The 26,147-nt window shown below is 34.8% G+C and overlaps 1 protein-coding gene across 1 annotated transcript in view; it reads left to right on the top strand.

Moving 5' to 3' along the window:
* The window catches only part of LOC135320962 (IQ domain-containing protein M-like), a 213,249-nt gene extending 189,831 nt beyond the window's left edge, over positions 1–23,418 (top strand). The window contains 2 exon segments of the mRNA XM_064484195.1: positions 3,682–3,788; positions 23,275–23,418. Coding sequence (XP_064340265.1) covers positions 3,682–3,788; positions 23,275–23,418 — 251 coding nt within the window.
* Positions 23,419–26,147: the final 2,729 nt, after the last annotated feature.

Raw genomic sequence — 26,147 nt, 5'->3', positions numbered from 1 at the left:
TTGAAATCATTTCTTCAAATTTCCTGAAGTATAAACAAAGATCTAACTTCTGATTATTTATTCATTGTCTACAATAAAAATATAAAAATTTATACATTATCTACAAAAAACCTTTTTGCTATTATTCTAATCTAGATACTTGAAAATATTTAATGTTATTTTACATAAATAACATCTGTTGAAAATATGGATAAGTGAAAAGAACTAAAGCTAAATTATAATTTCATCCTTGTTAATATCTTGGTATTTAATACTATACATGTTTTCCTATGCATGTAATTTTTATAAAACTGGGATCATATTGTAGATACTGCTTTGTAACCTGCTTTTCCATTTAAAACTAATTGTAACATATAGGGATTTAATAAAATACGTTTCTATAATATATACTAAAGACCTTGGTTGAAGTTGCTTTCTTCTAGAGAGGTTTTTCATTGATTATTGGTGCTCAACAAATTATAAATTTATTTAAGGTATTTTGGAACACACAGGTGGTATGAACTGGAAGAACAAGCCAATGGCAGCTTTGAGCCTCTGGTTCATCCACGCAGCCTCATAGAAATGGGAAAGTTTCCTTGCTGTACCCTTCTTTGAGGTTTTCTCTTTGATTCTCCTTCCCTTCCCTTCCTTTCCCTTTTCTCCTCTCGCTCTTTTTGTATTTTTCAGTATTATCCCACCTACTGTCCTAGTGTAGCCCTCTGGGGCCTCAGCCCTGCATTGTGGTCTCATGCTGGGCTCCTCACTTTAAAAAAAAAAAATCAGCCCCTGCATTTTCTTCCTTCTCTGCCAGTTTAGCAATACAATTAAAACACATTTAATATTTTATTCAGGATTTGACTTGTTTTAATCAAAAAGATTGTTCTCTGAATCTGTTCCACCATATGACAGAAATGAAGGTCAAGAATGTTTACTTTGAAAGATTAAAAATATATCATGTATACTTGTATTTTTATCCTTCCTGAAATTAAATTATCCTTTATTTAATTGAAATATTTATGAAATAACAAATTATACAATTTTGGATTCTGCTCCCAGTCTCATTTCTTTTTTTTTTTTTAATTTAATTGAAGTATAGTTGATTTACAATGTTGTATTAGTTTCAGGTATATAGCAAAGTGATTCAATTATACATATCTATATATACATATATAGATACAGATATATATTCTTTTTCAGATTCTTTTCCTTTATAGGTTATTATAGGATATTGAATATATTTTCCTGTGTTATACAATAGATCCTTGTTGTTTATCTATTTTATATGTAGTGGTGTGTATCTGTGAATCCCAAACTCCTAATTTATCCCTCCCCCTGACCCTATCAGTCTCACTTCTGATCACCAGCTAAGATTCTGGTCACCAGTTCCAATATGTGGGATTTTTTTTCCACACCAACAAGCAATTCTCTGACTCAAGCTGGGTGTCCTACAATTTAATTCAATTCTGACACAATCTACGTGGAGATAGCATCAGATCCCACAGGTTAAGTGTTCCATCCCAGGAGACTATCCCCCACTTCAGGTGCAAATTGAAAGTAGCAGGTCATCAAGTTACCCACAACTGTCCAACTTGGCTACAAATCAGAGGTTCTCATGACCCCTCCCCAGGTTTTATTAATTTGCTAGAGCAGCTCACAGAACTCAGTGAAACACTTACTTACATTTACCAGTTTATTAAAGGATACGATAAAGGGTAAGATGAACAGCCAGTTGAAGAGATATGTAGTGTGAGATCATGGAGAGTCCTGGACTTCTGTGCCTCTGGCATCACCCTCCTAGTACAGGATGTTTTCATTTACCTGGAAGCTTTCTGAACTCCATACTACTGGGATTTTTATAGAGGCTTTATCCCATAGGCATGATGGACCATTAAGTCCATTTCTAGCCCCTGACCTTCCCTAGAGGAGTGTGGAGGGGAGAGGGCTAAAAGTTCCAAGCTTCTAATCATGGCTTGGTCTTCCTGGTGATCAGCCCCTATCCAGTAGCTATCCGGGAGCCCACCCAGAGTCACGTCATTAAAACAAAGGATGCTCCTAGTGCTTTTCTCACTAGCATTTTTACAAGCATTTTAGGAGCCCTGTGTCAGGAACTGGGGGCACAGACCAAAATATATACATTTTCTGGTATCTCACACAATCTTTTACTTTATCTATTTGTAGATGTTTTAATCATTCTTGTTTTTTCCTTCCAGTTTTATTGAGACATAGTTGACATATAACACTGTGTGTTTTGGGGGGGTATGGTGGGGGTAATTAGGATTTATTTATTTGTTTGTTTGTTTATTTAACAGAGGTACTGGGGATTGAATCCAGGACCTTGTGCTTGCTAGGCACACACTCTACCACTGAGCTATACCCCCAATATCTTTATTTTTAGCTAATAGACTTTATTTATTTATTTATGGTTTTGAGGAGCTTTAGGTTTACAGAAATATTGGTGGAAAGTACAGAGTGTTGTCATATACACTCCTACCTGCAACCCCCTCCTCCTGTTCCCTATCACTATTTGTTATAATTGATGAGTCAATATTAATACATTATTATTACACATATTTCTCTTAATATATGTCTTTGGATCATTTCAACTACAGGACAAGATAGATATTATCCCCATTTCAAAAATAAGGAAATTAAGATTGAGTTTTAAATTTGGATTTATTCACAAATGTATAAGAACAAGAGCTTGGACCATTATATGCACTTTTTCTTCTATTTTACCGCATTGAGTAATCCTATATTTCAGCTATCTTCTGTCTGATGAAATGTTTGGTTGATATTGCATATTACCAGAAAAAGCTGCAAAAGGAAATAATGTTATTCTAAGATCTCATCTTTAGAACTAACACATTTATCTTGTATAACTACTGTATTAAAACACCAATTGGTGATTGCCTTTCCCTATAGTCAAACCTTCAATGATAATTACTAATGCTAATTATTTTATAAATATTCTGAATATAGTCTAATTTTGGTTTGTTATTATAAGCCTTGTTCTTTATCTAATGACAATATAGATAAATGTAAAAACAACAATGCCCAACTTCTTCTTTTACAACACATCAAGTCATTTTCTTTTGGTTATGAGGAGTGTTCTTCTCATAACTTTAATTGATTTTTGGTAGTTGGCTGTGTTTTTGTTTAATAACAATGATAGGTCTTAAAGGGCAAAATATACTACTGTATCTATAAATTAGTGCTGTGTAAAATGATATCTGCAGTAAATCTACAGCTCTGTTTCTTATTTGAAGTCATTTTATACATAAAGATGAATGAAGTACAAGCCATCTATACAAATAGTGCTTTGTATTGATTTGAATATCAGTATCAGAACTGATTCTGTTGTAATGCAAAAATTTTCAGTACTGTTGTTCCTATGGTAAATACTGTTGCTCAACATGGTTCTTATGGTTGCATCTAATTTATTTTATGAATGCCGTATATTGGTGGAATCTAGATTCTGCTATCCTTTCATTCAACTCTTTGGTCCAACATTAATTCTTGCTGAATCTCTTGGCATAATACATACTGTAACACAAAACAACTGAAGGAAATGTGTCCAAGTCAAATCTTTGTTCTAGCATAACCATAACTGATTTCCTACAGTATTTTATGATTTCAGAAGCATGATACATTCTCTCATATAATTGAAAATTTATTAATGTAATTATATATTTTGTCTTACAGTGAGTGGACATCCAGTACTCAAAAGAGCTAACATCCAGATTGTCAGAAAGTTAGTGGCCAGATCTATGAGAGAAAGGAAAATGAGACAACATTATTTATCGTGAGAAGTAATGTTTTCAATACAATGTCATTACCTTAAAAGTTGAACCTGTCTACCCAAAAACATAGATTAATATTGGCCATGGAATAATTCTGTATCAAAAGGGAAAAGGACAGTCATCTTTTTACATATCCAAAGAAGAATTTCAACAAGTCAGTCTATAATTACTAAATATCTTCGGATGAACCATTCATTGGATTTGTTTTTTTATAAGAGACAACCTGTTTTATCATAGTGAAGTTGAAATCACATAGTATCAAGTATCCCTTTTATTGGATTTAAATTTGGTTTGTTCCAGTGCCAATAAATGCCATAAAGAAACTTCAAGATTCCTATTTGTAAAAACTCACATTTTTTTGGAAATGGTTTCTCAAAATATGTTTTAAAATATTTTTTTTATTAGTTTAGTCATCATATTATATTTTTCTTATTCTTATTGTTCACTCTTAAGTGAAAAACTGAGAGTCAATATACAGTATTCCTGAGTTACCTGTCTTAGTTTAGGAAAGATCTGAAGCACAGTGACTAACACCAGTCCTGTAAGAATCTTAAATTTAATTTGATCTATCAGTCCATCCATCCATCCATCCATCCATCCATCTATTCATTATTCATCCCTGCCTGCCTCCACCTGTGAATGGGATTGGAGAAATAAGTTAAGGAGCAGTATAGTTGAGGGAACAGCATAGTGACTAGATATGAATAGAGAAGCAGGAATTACCTGACAGGTGTCCCATTTTTTTTTTCAATTCTTACCCTGATCTATTACTTCTGAAATAGACACTTTGGTTTAAAAGGAAATCTCTCGGTGTACTTCATGCAATGATTTCACTATAAATGTGGAAATTATCAGAATGAAATATTTTAAAAAGCCAATTACAAGAATCATGTTAAGTCAGGGCCTCACCAAAACCAGAACCTCGCTGAACTAAAAAACATGCTGACACTCTAATCACAAAACATTAGCAGTGAAATATTTGATAAGGGGAAAAAGTGATTAATAGCTAAAATGTAGAGGTTGGCTTATCTGTGAAATTTAATGATCCATATTGTCCCTGTTGCTAGTTGAGGACGTCTCATTTTAAAGAGAAAAATTTGTCTTTATTTCAATATTGAAAAAAAGCTAGAAAACACAAAATTAAAAGGGAAAAAAAAATCACATGTAAGTTGAGTCCCAGCATGGTAACAGATCATCAGCCTGCTGCTTTTTATAGCATTATTAGGATAAAAATTTGGCTAGATTTCTGCCATCACTGTTCCAGAAAATTGGGAGCAAAACATAGGATATGATGAAAAGCACTTACAAACCAAAATATAAGATTTTTTAATGAGTATTGTGTATTGAGTGTCACTATTTCAAATGGTAAAAATATTAATAAGGGAAAAACAATTAGTATTAAAATAATATCAAATAACCTTATAAAAATAAAATATAAAAATTAAATTATGGTTATGACAGTTGGGGCCAAGACACAGAAGACATTTATTCCTCCTTTAAAAATGTATGTCTTTTCTTATTTCATATTTTCTACATTTGACTATTCTTGATTTTTAGACTGAACTAGGGCTATTGAATGTCTTTTCGAAGTGTAAGCCTACATTAAGCAGTGGCAACATGTCACTCTGGAGCTTTAGAAGACAGGGTAAGGTCAGTGAAAAGAAGCCTTCGGTTCTCAATAGTCAGTTTCTATATAAAAATTGGCACTTGGTGCTCATCAAAGAACAAGAAATATTGGATATGCTCTAAATGTCCATTGTATTTTTGAGCCAACTACCTGATGGAAGTCATCACTTATATGTAAATGAACTGTCAATGGCTTGCCACTGTTGGCAATCACTGGACTGTGAAGGGTATGTCTTAATAAGAACCGAAGCTCTTCACAGACTTTGATTTACTGGAAATAAAATGGAAAAGTCCTCTGAGACTACAAAGGACACTTGTTTCAGATAAAACGTCTAGACAGTAGCAATATATTTAGGGCTTTTATTATAGCAAAACTGCAAATTAGAGTGGAGTGGTCAGAAAGTTCCTGTGACCCAGCTGAGTTCTTAAACACTCCTGACTAGAGTTATCCAATCTTTAAAACAGCTAAGCCAAATTAAATAAAAGTGCATTAAGAAAAAAAATGGAAATAACAAAAGATTCAGGTTTGTTACATCTTTTAAATTATCTATGTCTTATGTTTAAAAACATAAATCTATATTTTTCTAAATAAATGCAGCTATTAGAGTAGTTGAAAGCCAAACTTCCATGATCCTGCAACATCGACTACTTTTCAGAAAATTCAGATTTAAGGAAATTTTTCCACACTCCTTTTCCTAACTTCCAGTCTAAAACACACAATTGAAATACTGAATTCTGTGTAATTATTAATATTTCTATTGATATTGTTGATAACAAAAAGATAGTAGATTTGCATAGTGCTTAAGAATATGCAGTATACTTTTATACAAATCTGAATTATGAAAACTTTAATTGTGCTAAAAATTGACTAAAGAAGACAATCCAGGTGACACAAACAAACTTTAACACTTCATGAAGTGGACGGTCTTGTTTCAGAGAACTCCAAAATGGTACAGAAGGCAGGAAACATTCACAGGATAAAAAATAAAGAACAAAGTAGAGAAAATAGATGATATCTGATTGGCTGGGGCCACATAGTCAACTTTATTTGGGTGAGAAGGAACAAGGAAGTAAGTATAGAGCCCAGAGCTGGCTTGGCATTTGGGGATTGACTGATGGGATATACGATGTTTCTGGTCACATGGAACATCTGCAGGAGCAATGAATGTATCTAAATGTTGGTTTGCTGACAGGGCACCCTGGGGAGGAGCTGTTCTACCTTGGGCCTGGAAGTTTATTTCAACAATAGGTAGACCAACCTTTTATAGTAACTGCTTTCTTCCAACGAATATTATGTTCAAAGAAATATATCATTCTGGGTAGGTTAATAGCTTTGAAAAACAATCCCCAAAAACATCATTAGTTTAAAAAAATAACTTCATTTTTGCTCATTTCACAGTCCAGTGTGAGCCAGCAGATACTGCTCCACATACTCTTCCAGACATTCAGGCTTTTCCCATCTTAATAGCTTTGACATTCTTTAGGGCCTCTACTGCAGTCTTCACATCCAAGCAGTGGACAAAAAAAGAGAGTGTGGAGAAAGCATCCCCACTTCTTGACTCCTTCAGTCTGAACTTGGAACATATCACTTCTACTCACATTTTGCTGGAGTGAATTTGTCACGTGGTTCCACCTAAATGCAAGGGGACTAGGAAGTATAGTCTAGTTTTACATCAAAAAAGAGAGTATGCCACTTTCAGGCATAGGGAGTAAATTGCATTCCTCATTATTTTAGGGAACAGGAAAAATTTCAAATGACTTCACTTGAATGGCATAATTCTGGCTTAAAATATTATTGTAAGGAGTCTGGATCAAGAGGGAAGCGTAAGTAGGTCTTGAACTTACCTCCTCCCACAGTCCACCAAAATTACTTCCAGTTACAGAGCAACTATCTCTGAGAATGATCAGAAGACTAGCAGAAACTATTTTCCACCACTAAAGATATAAAGAAGGGGCTACACTGAAATGGGTGGGAGGGGTGTAGACATGGTCTACCTAGGGCCAGACCCTCAGCATGGTGACTCACTGTTGAAGGGTTAACACACGGAGGTCCTCCCAAAGAGCAAAGGACCCAAAGCGCACATCAGTCTCCCCATCCCAGGGTCCTGCACTGGGAAGATAAGCCTTCAAAAGTCTGGCTTTGAAAACCAGGACAGTTTAGGGTCAGGAGAGCCAGAGGACTTTAGGAAACTGAGACTCCAGTCTTAAGGGGTACACACAAAACCTCACTTGCTCCAAGTCCCAGTGCAGAGGAAGCAGTTTGAAAGGCATCTGGATCAGACCCACTTACTGATCTTGGAGAGTCTCCTGGAGAAGCACGAGGCAGCTAGGACTCCCCCTAGGGGCTGAGAAGCTGGTGGCACCCATTTTTGTGATCTTATTTTACCATGTTGACACCAGGGCTGGTGGGTGCCATTTTGAAACCTTCCCTATTAATATTAGGGGCCTGCCTTGCCCACTGTCATGTCTGTGGCAATTCCATACCACCAGACAGTTACACTGAACCAGGCATTCTGGGGGTCTGCCCCACCCACGAGGGCACCAACAACAACCACATGAGGCAGAGTCTTGCAACTAGTTGGGCCAGGGGCCAGCCTCTCTATGAGTACACCTACAGCAGTTGGCCCCACCGCAACTAAAAGGTGCATGCAGCCCACCTAGGAACACTCCTGGAGCATATGGTTCTGGTGGCCAGAGGAGAATGAGCTTCTGGGCCCCATACAATATCTCCTATATAAGAATACTTCTCCACTCAGGAGATGTAACACACCTACCTAATATTTAAAAATAAACTCACAGAAATAGGCAAAATGATGAGACAGAGAAAGATGTTCCAAACAAAAGAACAAGACAAAACCTCAGAAAAACAACTAAATAAAACAGAGACAAGCAGTCTACCCAATAAAGAGCTTAAGATATTGATCATAAAGATGCTCACTGAACTTGGGAGAGGAATAGATAAACACAATGAGAACTTTAACAAAGAGTTAGAAAATATACAAAAGAACCAATCAGAGCTAAAGAATACAATAACTGAGATAACAAATACGCTAGGAAGAGTCAATAGTAAATTAGATGATACAGAGGAATGGGTCAGCTAACTGAGAGCAGTAGAAGTCACCCAAGCTGAACAGTAAAAAAAGATTTTTTTAATGTGAGGATAGTTGAATAAGAGACCTCTGGGACAACATCAAGCAGAATAACATTTGCATAATAGGCCCCCCGGAAGGAAAAGAGAAAGAAAGGGGGAGAGAACTTATTTGAAAAGATAATGGCTGAAAACTGTCCTAACCTGGGTAAAGAAACAGACATCTAGGTCTTGGAATTACAGAGAGCCCCAAACAAGATGAACACAAAAGAGGTTCACACCAAGAAACATTATAATTAAAAAGGAAAAAAAAAAAAGGATTTTTTTTTTAAGCATTAAGAAAGAAAAAACCCAGCTAGTTACACACAAGGGAACTCTCATTAAGACTATCAGCTGACTTTTCAGCAGAAACTTTTCAGGCCAGAAGGGAGTGCCATGATATATTGCAAGAGCTGAAAGGGGAAAAACCTACAACCAAGAATGCCCTACCTAGCAAGGTTATCATTCAGAATTGAAGGAGAGATGGAGTTTCCCAGACAAGCAAAAATTAAGAGCTCATCAGCCCTAAACTGGCCCTGCAAGAAGTGTTCAAGGGACTTCTCGAAGTGGAAAAGAAAAGGCCCCAACTAGAAATGAGAAAATTACAAAAGAAAAAAACAATCTCACTGGTAAAGGCAAATGAATAGTCAAAGTAATGGGTCAACCACTTATAAAACTAGTAGAAATGTTAAATAACCAAAGTAATAAAATTGTATGTCTACAAAATCTCTATCTGTAATAAGTAGCTAAGGTCGTGGGGATGCAATGTACAGCACAGGGAACAGAGTCAACAATTTTGCAGTAACTTTGTATGGTCGCAGGTAGTTACTAGACTTACCGTGTTGATCATTTTGTAATGTATACAAATGTCAAACCACTGTGTGGTATACCTGAAACAAATAAAATATTGTAGGTCAGCTATACTTCAACTAAAAATACCAGCAAAAATAATTTATTATAAAAAGTCAAATAATCCAGTCTTTTTTGGTTTTTTTTTAGCATTTTGCTGCTAACTCTCTTGAACTAGTTACCAAGACTCTTGAACCATGTAGCATCAACCGAAAGGGAAGCCATTTTTCTTTTTTATCCCTTATATATGTACTTTTGTTTCTAGAAATTGAAGAACTTTGGGTTTTATTTTTGTTTTAGCTTTCTTATTCAAATAAATATCAGTAATATGTTGATAAGACTCATTCTTTTTATATTAAAAAAACCTATTTACAATTTAAGAAGCAGGCTGTTAAAAATTAATACTTGTAGATCAATGGACGGAGACTTTTCTATATAAATAATCAAGAAAAGAAAGGATAATAAAATGATACTCAGACTGACTGACCTCCTCAGAAGTAATTCCTGTTATTCCAATGGCAGGAATATTGAGGGATCAAAAATTCTCATTTTTAAAGTATTTTTAAGCAACTAAGGGGGAAAGAAAAAGAAAAAACTTAAACAAAATTCTAAATAGGTTTGCCGAAAGTTTTGAACAAATGTGCTAGCTTAGGTACATTCCCTTCAAGACTACTATCTCTTTCTGGAATAAATGCTTACAACTTTCAAGTTTGGGGGTTATTAAACAAATTCCACTTTGGACTTCTCCTATTTGTGTTTCCTCCAATTATTTTTAGAAGTCTCTACACATTTTGCTAGTTTTCCACATTGTAAAACATACATTTACAATATAATAATAAATAATAATAATACAAACTATACTTTCTATCCCTTCCATACAAAATTTTGCTTTGGAAATGTTCTGTAGGGATAAGGGGAGAGCACAAAGCATTTGCACTACTGGAGTACAGTGACCTGGCCTCGTGGTTCTGAGGCCAGTGGCTATGGGGTAGCTTTCTGATTCATAGTTTTCCAGTTTTGGCAATCCAGTTCCTGGGGTGATACAAGGAGTGATTCATGAAATTCCTCCTGCACCCTGTTTTTTTCTGCCATCCCAATGGTTTTTTTAGTGTATATTTCTTAATAAAACACTTTCTGATTAATGTAATTGGTGTTGCCCTATCTTCTTCAATTGAGAAAACTGACCCATACGTTTTCCTTCCTTCCTCCTCCTCTTTCAGGCCTTCCTGCTGTAGGATCCAGAGGGTTGGTGCACAGCTGGTAAAATAATTTATCAAAGACAAAGGAGGAAGATAGGAAAGGAGTTTGTTAGATATGCTGCTATAGGCAACAGCGGGCCACAGACGAGAGGGGTCTGTGTGCCCCGAGGGTCGGTTGCTGAGGTCTTTTATAAGGGAGGGTAACCTTTCACTTCTTGTGCTTGGTGACAGTGGGCACAAAAGGGGTTGCGAGGTGCCTAATCAGCTCATGCACACTTCTCTGGTTGATTGATGTTGAGGTGACAGGGAAGGGAGGAGGTCCAGAAAGAGTAGGGCTGGGGATTTTGATAGAGGATTGTGACCGGTCCTGGTGGCTAGGCTTCCAGGCATTGTGAGGTTGATCATTGTCTAGAGTAGTTAGTTCAGCCAAGGTGTAGGTATTAAGAAAAGATTGTTCTTTGTTGTCTTTGAAGGGCAGCAACTGGAAGCTTGCGGGGCCTTGGAGTGGGAATCTGCCAGGTGTCTGTGGACTCCACACTTCCTTCTCTTCTTCCCTCCATCTTGACTAAATAATTCTCCTCAATAAAGACTCTACCAATATAAAGGTATTCAAATTTAAGATGCATTTTCCAAAACGAAGATTTTGATTTTCTTCATAAGCATAAATCCCAGATAACAGATCTCCTGGCATGTCATATTGTCGCAGATAATCCCAGTTTCACTTTCCCTTGCATATAACTGCGGTTTCATCTTAGTTGAAGGCATATTAGGTATCTTAAACAGTATTCCTAGAAGTAAGTCTGTACAGAAGAAAAGCCAAGGGTGTCAGAAAAGTAACTTTATTTTTGATAGCAGGATGATAATTTTATGAAACTCCAGAGGCTTGACAGTTGCTTATAATCCACAAAAATGAAAAGGATGTAACAGGAAGAGATATATCAATGTAATCTTTCTGCATTTTGACAACATATATAATAAAGACTAAACTCTTTGTAAATTTGGTTGTTTCAATGATGATGTAATGGTTAGTCTGGAAGTATAATCTCTCACATAGTTAGATGACTAATGGAACATATATATTGGGACAGTGTAATAAGTGAAATATGGTTATAAAAAAAAACTGATATGGCCTTTGCAAATGTAGGTCCTATAGATCTTCATCATAAACCAAGATACCTGGCTAATCTTCAGAGTCGGAAGATATATGTCTTTGAAGAATCATCAATGTGTCAGAATTTCATATAGGTGATTTTCTTGATAAAAATGTAGTTTATTTATAAAATCCCTTGTGCTAAAAGAAAAATACCACCCACCAAAAAAGAAAAAAAATCCACAACCCTATGAAAATTAAAATGTGGGTGGCTGTTTTATAGAATTGAGCAGCTGGATGAGGCATTACATTTGTAGTCTAAGGCCTTCATTTTACAAAAATTTGTCATAGGATCTTCTGATTCTCAGTCCCTTCTTCTTTATCGTACTCCGTATTACCTCCCTGGAAGACAAAATGGGTGGATGTTAAAAATCTAAAAAGAAGAAGGATTCACAATGGAGGCCCAAACGAGGCAACATCAAGGAAACTACACTTACCGGCTTGGACTTCTCTAATGACCTCTCTTCCCATACAAAAAAATTCCCCTGCTGTTCTTGCTCCCTCCCCCTTTTCCTCACCTTTTAGAATAGGTTAGCTAATTTGGTCAGTTGAATTGGTTCAAGGTGTTAATGGATCCTAATGGCTTCGTGTGTTACCTAGTTTACATTTTAACAATGCCTATCAACTTTTTGTGAGTGACTAATCCTCGGAGCATTAGATCTGCGCAAGTCAGTTGAGTGGCATCCTGGCAACATTTCCATCACCACTGACGACTCATTTTACTGAACCACAAAAACATCCTTTCCTAGAAATTTTATTTTGTGTGTTTGTTACGACTTAATTATTAAGTGAGCCTCCTAGGATACATGTTATAACTAGATGATCATATCAACACGTATATAATTTCAGGGTTTTGTTCCCCAGAAAAAGCATAATGTTTTTATTAAGTAACTATTTGAGGTATTTCTGTGTTTTTTTTCTCCATTTTGGCTCCCATACTTTAATTGCCTCTTTATTTATTAATGATTTTGCAATATCATTTTTGTAGAGAATATAGAAAGTTAAGTCATTTTTTTCTCCTAGCATGATTGATCAGAATTTGTATTTTATCATTGATAACTGAGATACATACATGTACACTGTCATCTTGATTGTTTGTGGTACTTCTAGTGGATTGTGACCTACAAATTCTGATCAATACAATCTCATGTATTTCTCATAAAAAAAGAAAAATCAGTAGTGTTCATAGTTACATATGTTGAATTATCAAATGTGTTCCTTGTTATTGAGGTCTAGTTGATTTACAATATCATATTAGTTTCAGATGTACAACATAGTGATTCAAATTTTTATAGTTTATACTCCATTTGAAGTTATTATAAAATATTGGCTATATTCCTGTGCTGTACAACATATAGAAAAAGTTCTTATTGGATCCTGACTCCCAGGCTAGCCAATGCGAAGTCTTTGAAGTAAAAAACCAAAGAATTCCATTTTTTAAAGTGTCTTATGTAAGGTTGTTTACCAATTCTCCTTTTTTTCAAAATGCTTCTTGTATTTCCCTTTCTTTTCTTTTCACTGTCTATTCATTCTGCTAGTCCAGAACCTCATCAGTTCTAATCTAGACTTCTTACTATGTCTCAGAATTTTCTTAAATATGAATGTCCTATTCTCTAATCCATCTAGCAACGTATAACCCTCCCACCCAAGTCCCTCATCCGTGAATTTCTAGACCCTCAGCTGAAGTTCAAATCTTTACCCTTGCATTCTACGCTGCTTGCAAAATACCTCTACCTTACCATCCTATCTACTGACCACCAAAGAAAGCCATCCTTCTGCCCTAATTCATGGCACCCCTCCCATTTTCTCCTTGTCCACTCAAAGTTTAGCTAGTTTTCTCAGCAACCAGTCATAGGGTTACCTTATAACCTTTCCCAGAAAAACCATCCTTAGTGCTTTTTTCTTCTGCCAGAGTGAATGTACATCATTTATTCGTGTGTTTGATGATGCTATTTGGCACCAGTTTACATTGACCCCAATCAGTTGTTTCATGTGCATAACTTTAACTGATGAGAAAAACAACAACAACAAAAAAGATTCCTGAGAGCAAAGATTATGCTATGTGCCTAAACCTACCACACATTTTTGAGAAATGCTCTTTTTATTCAGAGGCTTTTAAACTAGACTGCTCAACCAGGCAGAAGAGGCTAGCAAGGGTTTTACCAAAAATGAAAGGCATCAGTCTTGGATTCTACAAGTACTGGAAAATATAAAGACAGTAGCAGGTCACAAAAAAAGCTAATGAAAAAAACAAATCATCTAAACTAAACAATTGTGAGAGTAAAGGCAGTACCCAAAATGGCTAAAATTCGTTATTTTTCAATTAACTAATTTTATTAGATTGGTGGTTCTATAAAATAATTCTATTGAAAACTATTTTTAAACACAAAATTCTTTAAAAAAATAGCATACATCTATATGCCTTAATGTAAAATACCAAAATCTTTTTTATTGATTATTTGAACATTAAAAATAAGATAAGCAGAATATTTGTTCTTGTTATTAATTTACATTTTAAAATCACACATGTTAATGAATTACATAGCTGTAATTCTTTAATACAATGCCACTGGTATTTTTCTCAAATCAGATCTCATTTTTATTTTTTTCATAAAATTGCCCACAATATCTTCTAAATTGCACTTTATGATTAACAAATTTAAAATTGACGTATTCCATTGAATGTTCTCCATGGATTACATTATTTGGAATTAACAAAACATTCTTTTTGTATGTGCTGACATAAGCTCAGGGCAAATTCTGCTAAATGGAGAATATTCTCAAATGTAAATTTTTGTATTGATACATACGAATATTTCAACCAAAGTATTTTCACAGTGTTAAAAATTAATAAACAGAAATCTCAATTAAGCAGAATCAGGAGATCAGAGGGGGAGCTCTCACACCCTGAAGAATAATCCTACTCCTCACAAAATTTGTATTGATATGACCATTGCAAAAACAAAAATTGTATCTTCTATGTTGAACTTTCTAACTGAATTTACAAAAGCATTTATAAAAAATGTAGGATTTCTCATCTTTCAAAGAATGAAATTCTATAAACTTACATCAGTGCCATGAAGTATATGAAAAAACCATATCATTATCAGACTTAACTGATATTTCTTTTTGCAGGATCTGATGATATTCATATAATATGCTTTGTGTAATTATCTTCTTCTGCTAATAGAGTTAATACAGTAACAGCTATCACTTAACTTGGAGATTGTTAAAAGAAAACTTGGAATTGAAAATAAACAAAATTCCATGTAGTAATTAAACCAATGTCATACTTGCTAAGTTGTCACAAAGTTATACTTAAAGGCATCTTCTGAGTCTATACATTTTAGGTCAGTATCTTTGGGCATAATCTTCTTAAGATAACTATTGGAAATTTTTATTATTTTTTTCAAGAAATAAATTTAGTTATTATTTTTTAATTGAATGTAGACATTTTCTTCAGTTCATGGCTACTAAAAGGTGTTTGTTGCAAAAATGAAATATTACCATACAAGATATGAGTTAACAATTCTGAAACTATTTTACACATGTACTAGGCTTGGACAAAGAAGTAAAAATGTTTCAGATAATGAGACCTAAGATTCTCACTTTCTGAGAAGTTACAGATCATCAAAGTGTAATTTTTTAGAATAAAATATCCTGAGTGCTAGAATCAACTCTAATAATACTGCTGGATTTTAGCCCCCAAACGAAAATAAAAACAGAAACCTCATGAGTCTGTAACAGTGTACAATGTCACAGAACCCATAAGATAAGGTCATTGAGACTGTGATGGAGTAAGACTAAAACAAAGTCATTACCTAAAGGCACAGACAAAGACCAGTGCACCACGCAAACTACACCCTGCCCTTCCCAGCTAATGAGAGTGAGTGTTGCTTCTTTGCCAGTTACAGAATTAGCTCCACTTGCTTCCTCACACCTCTTAGTGATGTTAAGATCTCCAATAACCTGCAACCCTTAAGCAGTTACCTTTGTTTTCTCACATCATCCAGTCCAGAATAATCCCTCACTTCCTTAAGCCCTCCCCAAATCCTCCACACATGCCTAAATCCTATCAGAACCCTCCCTGCACAAGTTCTTCTTACTGAGATGCCCCATTGTTCCCCATCTCATGCAGTCCTCCCTGCTGAGCCCAGTAGTCTGTAGAATTGACCACAGGTCAATTTGAAGACAGGTGTTCCTGATGGTCTTTGTCTTTTGGGCAGTGATACAGGTCTTCTATGTCCTTAGATACCAGGTTGAATTTTTGGATTGTTATGAGTTGAATTGTGACCCCCAAAATACATTGAAGTCTTCATCCCCTCACCCCAGTACCCAGAATGTGATCTTACTTGGAAATTGGGTCATTACAGATGTAATTAGATAAGGTGAGGTCATACTGGAATTGAGTGGGGCCCTAATCTAATCTGACTGTTGCCCTTATAAGAAGACAACCACGTGAAGACACAGACACACAGGGAAAGCACCCCATGAAGATGGAGGCAGAGATTGGATTTATTCGTCTACTAACCAAGGAGCCCCTGGGGCTATCAGAAGCTAGAAGAGGCAAGGAAGGTCTTTCCTTAGAAGGTTTAAAGACAATATGGCCCTGCTAACACTTTAATTTCAGACCTCTAGTCTCCAGCTCTGTGAGACGATACATTTCTGTTTGTTTAAGCCATTCAGTTTATGCTACTTTGTTAAGGCCATCCTAGGAAATGAATACAGGGCTTCCATATTTTTGTGGGTATTTTCCTAGGTACATTATAATTTTTGTTGCTATTAAAATAAGTATCCTTTTCTATTTTAATTTAATTGGTTATTTTTGTTTTATATACTTAATATATTAAAATATAAACATTCCTTTTGATTTTCTATATATTAATCTTATACCTAATCATCTTGCTAAACTTTATTATGTGTTCTAATTGTTTATTTGGAAATTATCATATATCCTGCTTATTGATAAATGGGCTTTATAAATAATTATTGCTTTATTTACTCTTTACCAATCCTTATGCTTTATTTATTTTTCTGGTAGACCTGCCGTGGTTAGAAACTTTGGTACAACAATGAATAATGATGAATGAGGAGTGATAATTGGCAACACTGCCTTATTCATGTGGAATGGAAATATTTTTAAAGTTTTGCTGTATATATATTTTTGTCTTAGATAGTTTTCATTTACCAATGAGCAAATTACATTGCAATATTTTCTGATATTGAATCATTCTTAAGTTCCTGTGATAAATCTTCCCTGGTTACAAGGTATGAGTTAACACTGCTGGAGTTGATTTACAAAAATTACGTTTAGGACTTTTTCATCTATGTTACCACATGAGATTACCTATAATTTTGGATTTTCTTGAATTCTCTGTCAGGTCTTATTTGCAAAGTTATATTAGCTTCCTAATATTAATTTGTTAACCTACTTCCTAATTGAATTATATAAAACTTTTTATGTAAGATAGGATTTGAAATTAATAAAATGATTCTATAAAACACCCTGTTTACTAATAGCTTTTTAGAGGGAGAGACTTTAGACTGCCATTTCCATTTTTAAAAACAGGTATGTGGCTATTTAGCTCTTTTCTTAAGTTACTTTTGGTAATTGACAAAGACACATTTTCAGTGTAGTGGCAAAAATTGTCTTCAGGATTCGCTACTATTTGTAAAATCTCTGTTTATAGCCATGTTCTCCTTTTTCTTTCCTTATTAATGCTCATTTGTACCAACTCTTAATAATATCTACCATTTGGGTTCCTGTGAGGATTAAACAAATTACTGTAATGTAATATAAAGCACCCACATCAGCACCTTGCTAGAGGTTTGCTTGTTTTATTAGTCTTTTTAAGAAACATTCTATTGCTTTTGTGATTATATATATTTTTCTATTTCACTATTGTCTGCTCTTGTTTTTATTTCCTCATTTCTGCCTTTTTTACATATAATCTTTTTCTTTTAATAGCTTCCATAGCTAATCTGTTTTTAATATCTCTAAAATAGTTGCATTGGTTTAAAATTTCTATCTAAACAATGCTTTAGCTGCATTCTATTAGGTTTTTATGTAATACTTTTATATTTTTCATTGTAAATATTTTGTAATCTTAATTTTATTTAATCTTTAACTTATGTTATTTGGATTCTTTTAGTTTTCGAATGTACAATTTAATTAAAAAAATTTTTTAAATTTCTCACTTCATCACCTATTAGACTGTTAAATTTGGAATTATCTTTAACACTGTGTGTTTTCTATTTACTATGCTTTTCCATTGCTTATTTTCCTTTTTATCTGCCTTCTGTTGGATTGATAAATTTGTTTTGTTCACTTTCCCCCTCTACTGGTTTATTACCTTTACAAATATTAACATACATACTCAAATGTGTTTTTCTATCAGTCTAAAATTTTCATTTTTTCTATTCTCTTGAATAAAAAACGAAATTTAGCAAGTTAACTCTTCATTGTACAGAATTTACTTTTAGAATTTTAGATTTGCACATATTTTGACCACAGAATAGTAACTCTCATGGTAAATGTTTTATTAATGTTTGTGGTATTTTAATTTCTGAGTTAACTCTTATTCTCGTTAAGTTGCATGCTTTTGTAGTTCATCCAATGAGGTTCTGTGGGTAGTAAATTCTCTTACTTGTTAAATATCTGAAAATATCTTTGCTCCTCTGTCTTTAGAATGATACTTTGTTTAGCTGAATCAGGAATTTGAAGTTGCATGTCATTTAGCTCCAGTACTTAGAAGATTTTATTCCATCATCATCTGCCATTTTTGCTGATGATCTCAATGCTGTAAGTATAACTGTCATTTCTTTACAGGTACTTTAAAAACATTCTTCTCAAAGTCTTTATTTCTTCTTTGTATTCTGAAATTTCACTAGAATGTGTCCATGGAGCAACTTGTTTTCATTTATCTAGCTTGGCTTTATATATACACTTTCAATTTTCTTGAAATGTGGAAAATTCTCAGCCATGTTGAATAAATATCGTCTTTCATTACCTCTGTTCTCAATCGGGGGAAACTTATTAGACCCAAGTTTATTGGTGCCTCATTCTACCCTTCAGGTTTCTTAATTTCCTGTTGTGCTTTTCCTCTCTTCATCTCTCAAAGTTGTGTTCTGAAAGAATTCCTCAGGGCTATTTTCTAATTCAGTAATTCTCTTTTTGATTGTCTTTTTATTCTAGAGCATTATTTTGTTCATGGTAGTTTAAAAAGTTAATTAACATCTTTTCTTTGCAAAATTTCTCCAATTGGTTCTTTTATGTATTCATTTATTCTTGATTCATACCTGCTTAATTTTGCTTCATTGTATGTTTTTAAAAATATGTTTGCTTTTCTTCCCTTTATCTCATTTACAATCATTTGAAAAATTTTATTAATAAATCCATGTCTTAATTACTGCTCTTGTTGATTTGTTCTGAAGTTTTAATTTTCTGCACATTCCTGTTGACTGTAGGCCCTTCTTAGTAGGGATTGTTTCAAATTGCTTATTTTTCCTGTCTCCTTTTCTCCCTCTTTTTTACCCATCCCTACTTATTGGTTGGCTTTGTGGTTGCCTACCTCCACCGCAAATTCATCCAGTGCAGAATCTGAACTGATCACGGCAGCAGAACGTAAGTGGTCTTGGAGACATTACAGATCCGGTCACTTACCTAAATGGAGCTTAGCTCCAGTCTGCACAGGCTGTGCAGGTTTGTAACCTGTATCCTCAGGAGTCTCCTGAAGTTTTCAACCTCTTATTATAGATGACCCTACTCTAGCTCCTGTTACCCTTTGAAAGTCATCTCTTAGCCACCTCTGAATATTTCCTGGCTTGGAAACCAGCAGGCCAGTAGCTTCAGCCCTTGACTTTTCTGAGTTTCTGTTCAGTTTGTGGTGCACAGAGACATGTTTTTTGAAGCATGACTAAGAAATGCATGTATATACAAACCATACAAACAGACACACAGAGTCTATCGTTTCTGTGTGCTTCGACTAGACAGGGTAGTTTACAGTACGAACATGCAGTCTTATCTGGACTCCAACACACACATGGATGCTTAAGATTTGTTTCTCGAGTAGACCATAGGATGACAAGTTTCTATTTAAAAATATTTACATATAAGAAGAGTTAGTTTAAAAAGTAACAAGTGAAATCTTTTATCTTGCTCTTTATCAGAGAACTGTGAGAAAAGAAGGAAGGAAAACCAGCAAGTGAAAAAAAAAAGAAAGACGTGAAATTAGATTTTAGGTGATTAGAAGTTTTGATAAAATCTCTGTAATGGAGCAGGTCAGGTATTCCTTTTTCCCAAAGAGGGTTAGAGAGTCTGAAACATAAAGAAAGGGTTTGGAAAAGTAAAATACTAATAATGTTGAGTGCTTACTATGCATCAGGTCCTTGCAGACAGATGGTCTTAATTCTTAGCATTATGCTATGAATATATTATTATTTTCAGGATATGGATGAAGAAACTAGCGAGGCTCAGACCATGCAGTTAGTCAGGCTGAACCAGTGGAGAAATTTAGGAGTGCCTGAATCTGAACCTAACTTGTGCTTAAATTTCTACCAAATGGCCTTCCTGCATGGAAAATGTGATTCCCCACACATTAAAGCATAATAGTGGAAAAAATGTTTTTAAAATCCATTAAGCTAAAATAGCTTTTCTCCTTCACTGTAGCTAATCCTCCCACATTCTCCGGTCATAACTTTCTCTATCCAACACCCTTCCCCCCTTATTTCTCATATTACTGAGAACACATGCATTAATCTGCAGGAAGCAGTATTTGTTCCCCAGCAAATTTAAAGTTTCATGAAAACCAAACAAAAAGGAAAATCCTGAGGGGATGGTGAGCCCAAAAGGCTCAATTTCCTTTCATCACACTTCTGACTCTTTTTAGGTTTTTTAGCAGATGGGCTTAGGTTTATTTGGAGGGTTGTTGAAATCCCTAAAAGATGGGTGCCATCAGGGTAGAGTTATCCACGGGGACAAAGCTTCAAGCAAAACAAACGTCTTACTTCCTAGGAACTGAAAATGTCAACAGGATAAGCTTAAAAATCAATCTGCTAGTTCACAGAAAGGATCAGAAAAAGTGTAAAGTGATCACAGATGCTCAGTTTTCAGAACAGACAGAGTGTGGTGTAAAAGGAAGAAGTACTCAAACTAACCACCAAAATTCAGTATTCCCCTGGACTGAGGAAACAGTTCTCTTGGGGAGGCAAGCTTAGGGTGTTTCCCTCAAGGAAAAACTGAGAAATGCTCACTTGTCTGGATTAGAGGTAAGAGAAATACAACAATGCCAATAATAGCAACGGCCAGTATGTATGAAGCGTTTGTCATGTGTCAAGCAGTGTTCTAAGGATATTGAGAGTTTCATGAAAAGCAAACAAAAAGAAAATCCAGAAGGAATGGTGAGACCCAAAGGCTCAATGTCCTTTAATCCTTTAATCCTAAGCCTCATTTAGAGCCCATTGGAACAGCAGTGAACTCCACCATCTACCCGGAGGGTGGGTGCTATTTCTGTAACATCTCATTTAAACCTCACAATACTCTGTGTGAGCTACATATTATTACGCCCATTTTGTGGATCTATAATTGATATTTAGGGAAGCTAGTAAATAAAAGAGTTTGGACTTCAAATCCTGTCTATCATTAACATCTGGGCTTTCTGAGTTAATCATGGTTGCCCCAGATCAAGGTTTCTCAACCTCAGTATATGGGAGATGAGAATCAATTCATCACAAGCAAGAGCAGAAGTAAGTAAAAATTACACCTGCCTAGAATTATGGGTAGGTTTGAGGCATATATATATATATATATATATATATATATATATATATATATATATATATATACATACATATATTATACACATTGCTTGGCTTAGAATGTAAAATGCTTCAGTTATTCCTAGTGAAGGTCCATCGGCACTTGCTACTTAGCACCAAAAGTATTCACTAAGGTGGATGGAGAGTCACAGTAAAAGTGATGGGAAGCAGCGGGACACTGGATAATTTATGAAGTTGGAGGCTACAGGACTCACTGACAGATTAGGTGTGGGGTGTGAGAAAAAGAGAGGACTCAAGAATTTTTGCTTGATCACCAGCCAAAAGAATTATTTAATTGAGATAGGATATTCTGAAGGGGTACACAAGTATAGACAGTAGTTTAAATGCAAGATGCCTCGTAGACTTTAGAGGGTAAAACCAGCTGTTGGAAATGCAAACCTAGAGTTCATGGGGAAAAGTTGAGATAAAGATAAATTTACAGTCTGCAGTATAAAAATGATAGTTAAACTATTGGATTGGATGAGATTACCCAGAATGAGTGCATAGAAAAGAAACCAGAATTGCAGACAAGCCCTAGATTATTCCAGTGTTCACAGACCAAGAAATTAGAAAAAGTAGAAAAAGACCTGGGTGAAAAGACTAAAAAAATGAAACAATCTGAGCATCAAATAAATTATGAAAGCAATGGATTGAATAAACCCATTGAATCAAAGTATTGAATACAATATGAATCCATGACTTCATACTAACATGAAAAAATGATTCCCCAAATAAGTGGGGATAAGAGGAAACTTTGCCTTACAGTAAGTAGAATGCTAACAAATATAGCTGAAGCTACAAAGTCACTATTTTGCAACCATGATCATAAGAACTGATTAAGGCAAGAATCATCAGCAGATGATTAGATTAGAGGTTGAAAGTTAATGAGAAGCAAAATATGTTCAGAGCCTCAAAGTCTCCTCATTAGCTACATATTAATTGTAAATAGAAAGGTAATAACTTTACGAGAAACTTGGAGGACATCACTCTAACCAAATGATCAGAGATAATGTTACCAATAAGAGGACAATCCAACACTGTGTTCCTCCTGATGGGATACACTGAAGAGGACACAGAGTCAATTTTATGTGGTGTTCCAACCAAACATGCAAACCTAAACCTATTCACAAGGAAGATTCAGTCTACAAAATAACTGTACAGTATTCTTCCAAAAGTCAATGTCATGGAAGACATTGAGAAACTCCAATTAAAAGTGACGTAGTTGGTTTATTCATGTATGACTGAAAAATTGTACTGTACACCAGAAATTGACACAGCATTGTAAACTGACTATAACTCAATTAAAAAAAAAGTGACATAGTTGGTAAATACAGTCATGATCCTGGATTGGATACCAGACTAGAAAAAAGAAATTTACTGTAAAGGATATTATTGGAACAATTGGCCAAATTTTATTAATTCTTATAATGTAAAAAACATGATAGTATTGTATTGATGTTACATTTTCTGATTTTGATTATTGTACTATAGTTATGTTACGTGATGTCCTACTTCTGAAGAAACACACAGAGAAGTAAAGAAGGACTCTAATCTACTGCAAATTCAGGGGGAAAAATTAATGGCTAAGACAAAAAATGATAAATTGTGGCAAAATGCTAGCAGTTGGTGAATCTTGGTGAAGGGTATATGGAGGTTCCTTGTACTGTTACTGCAACTTTTCTTTAAGGATAAAGTTATTTCAAAATAAAAGTTTTAAAAATCCTTAAGAGCCAGTGTGGAAAACTAAGGGAATATGGTACCGGATGCATTATAGCTAGAGAACAAGTGAAGGAACGCTTCAAGGAGGAGGAAGTCATCACCGATGTTTTACACAGCTTCACGCTGCTGAAAGGTCACGTTAGTGTGGACTGAGAACTGACCACTGGATTTGGCAACATGGAGGCCTAGATGGAATCAGTTCAAGGAAGAGTGGAAGGATGGGGAGAGAGAGAGCAGAGACAGAGATTGCAGAAGACTCCTCTGAAAAGTTTGTTGTGGATAGAGAGCAGAGCCAAGGGGCAATACGAGGGAGATACGTAGTCAAGGAAGCGTATTGTTAAAGACTGGATCGAAACAGTGTATTTCCACTTTTCTATTTCCACTAAACTACTCTTAGTCCAACTTCTGCTTTCCAAGAAAATGTCTAATTTGCATTTGGCTTGCATGTAGATCTCCTTTCAAGGATTTGAACACTTCTGTTTCATTGCAGAGATTATTCACTGTAAATTAATGAATTGGTATTTCAATTTTATACATGAACTGGTTGATATGATTCTGTTCTTGAGAGATGGATGAAATGCTTCTGCCACACACAGTTTGGCGATGAGGAGGGGCTATGTCCAATCTTTCAGAGTTCACCCAGAACTGTGTTGAACTGTCAAAGGACAATCAGTTACATACATTATATAACATTAGAGTCAGTCTACTTTTTCTGCAATCTTGTAAAAACAAATTTTCAAGGAAAAAAAAAAAAGCTACTACGTACCATAATACATTTCAATAATTGTGCCTCTCAAACATTTTAGCCATAAGAAACGTACATATGAGCATGAAAATTAGATGGTCATCCTTGCACCATGAAGAATCAGGGGTAATGAATGTCTCCTCGTGAAGTCTCTTGTAAGCCAATCTGCTTCGTTTCCTTTGGCAGTGCCAGTCTAGATTTACCTTTAGGCTAAAAGTTATGAGGCACCATAGCCATAAAGCACTTGCAACATCTTGCAAAACCTTACTTGAATCTTTTTGTAGCAAAAATTTAAACATAGACCTCCCTATTTTATTAACCAAGAAAAACCTCTATCAGTACCATCGTAAGTTTACTTCATGCAATTAAATGTTCTTGTCTTACCAGATTATTGATTTTAGGATGATCTAGGCATCTAAAAGAAAAACCTATGTAAGCACAACAAAATAATTCACATAATTGCTACTATTCATTGAGAATTTACCAAGTGCAAAGATTGCACTGGAAGCTTTATGATATCTCATTATTCCTCACAAAAATCCTATGGGTCAGGACATTATTATCATATTATAAGAAATAAGGCAACTGTAGCTTAAAGTACCCAGGGCAGGATTTGAATTGAGGTTGGGCTAGCCCCCAAAGCCTTTGCTTATTCCACTATGCACATTGCCTTCCTACCATAGTCATTTGCCCATCCACAGCTTCATCTAATCTGATTTTACTTCTTTACTCTTTTTTTTTTTTTTTGAGAATAATCTTTTGGGGGGGTAATTAGGTTTATTTGTTTCTTTATTTTTTGGAGGAGATGCTGGGGATTGAACCCAAGACCTCCTGTATGCTGAGCATGCGCTCTACCACTTGAGCTATACCCCCTCCAATTCCTTACTCTTGCTTCTTGTGAATATCCATGAAGATTTTTACATTCAAGGAGATATAGTCTACTATTCTAATACTTCAAATTTTCAAATAGTCTTTAAACCTCAATCTGAAGAAATTTGAGAGAAAGATAGCTGAAAAAGTTCAGTCAGAGGAATATACAGAAAAGAGAATCAAAGCTAAGAAAAAACTGCCATGTTGCATGGTATCTTCCACTGGCCACTTACCTTCTCAGCAATATTGAGTTCACAGTGCTTCCCTGCAGGTGCAGTGACTTGGACATTGTTTGTAGCATCTACCTGATCTTTAGAAGACAGTCTATAATTAGAAAGTATTAGCATTCTGTACACCATGCCAAGCACATCGAATCCTAATGTACCTTTTCAATAGGGAAAATAATAGCTAGAAATACAGTTGCTAAAAATGGATGGTGGCCTAGAATCATATTCATTTTTCCCCTTGTTAATAGTATCTAAGCTCCATAGTCACAGTATATTAACTCATGCATTTTCAGCTTCTCTACTGGGGAAAACAAAAGCTCAACAGATTCTCTGCTTCAATTAGCAAATTTTATTTTTATAAAAAAGAAAATGTTTGAAAAATTTCATCTTACAATTAACTCTTGCTGAGAGGACATAAAGCCATTGGGAGAATTCTCTAAGCAATGCTTTTTACTCAGTAAATATTTTCTAATGTAATTTTTTCCCCACGGAAAGAGCTAAATTACCAGAAGGCATCATAGTGAAATATAAAAGAAAAAAATGCATTTATAGTTGGACTAAAGAAAATTCAACTAGAATGAAATGACATTATCATCACCATATATATGTTTCAGTTTGTATTTGGTTAAATCTGTTTCCATTTGACTTTAAGTGGCAAGAAGAAATCAAATCTTATGAATGAGGTTTTTAGATAAGGACACAGTAAGAATTACTGATAAAACAAAAAGGGGCTTATCTGATTTTTAAGGTACAAACATGATAGATTAAGGCAGATTGCTGAATATTTTGTAAACTACCATTTTTTGTTGGATTTTAAATAGCTCCTTAGTCATCTGAAAGTATTGCTGTATCTTTCAATGATGATTAACTTGCATTCAGGAAAAGTCTACACACTGAAAATGTAAACTTCAGAATTACATAAAATATAAAATCTGCATAGACTACCTGATTTCTTATTTTTCTATAGCTACTTTGCCCAATCTGAAATTACTACTTTAGCTTTGCCATAGTAATTAATATAAATACAAAGATTTGAGATG

This window comes from Camelus dromedarius, unplaced genomic scaffold, assembly GCF_036321535.1.
Source record: "Camelus dromedarius isolate mCamDro1 unplaced genomic scaffold, mCamDro1.pat HAP1_SCAFFOLD_45, whole genome shotgun sequence".
In the NCBI taxonomy this organism is placed as follows: Eukaryota; Metazoa; Chordata; class Mammalia; order Artiodactyla; family Camelidae; genus Camelus; species Camelus dromedarius.
This window is presented reverse-complemented; position numbering and strand designations above follow the sequence as displayed.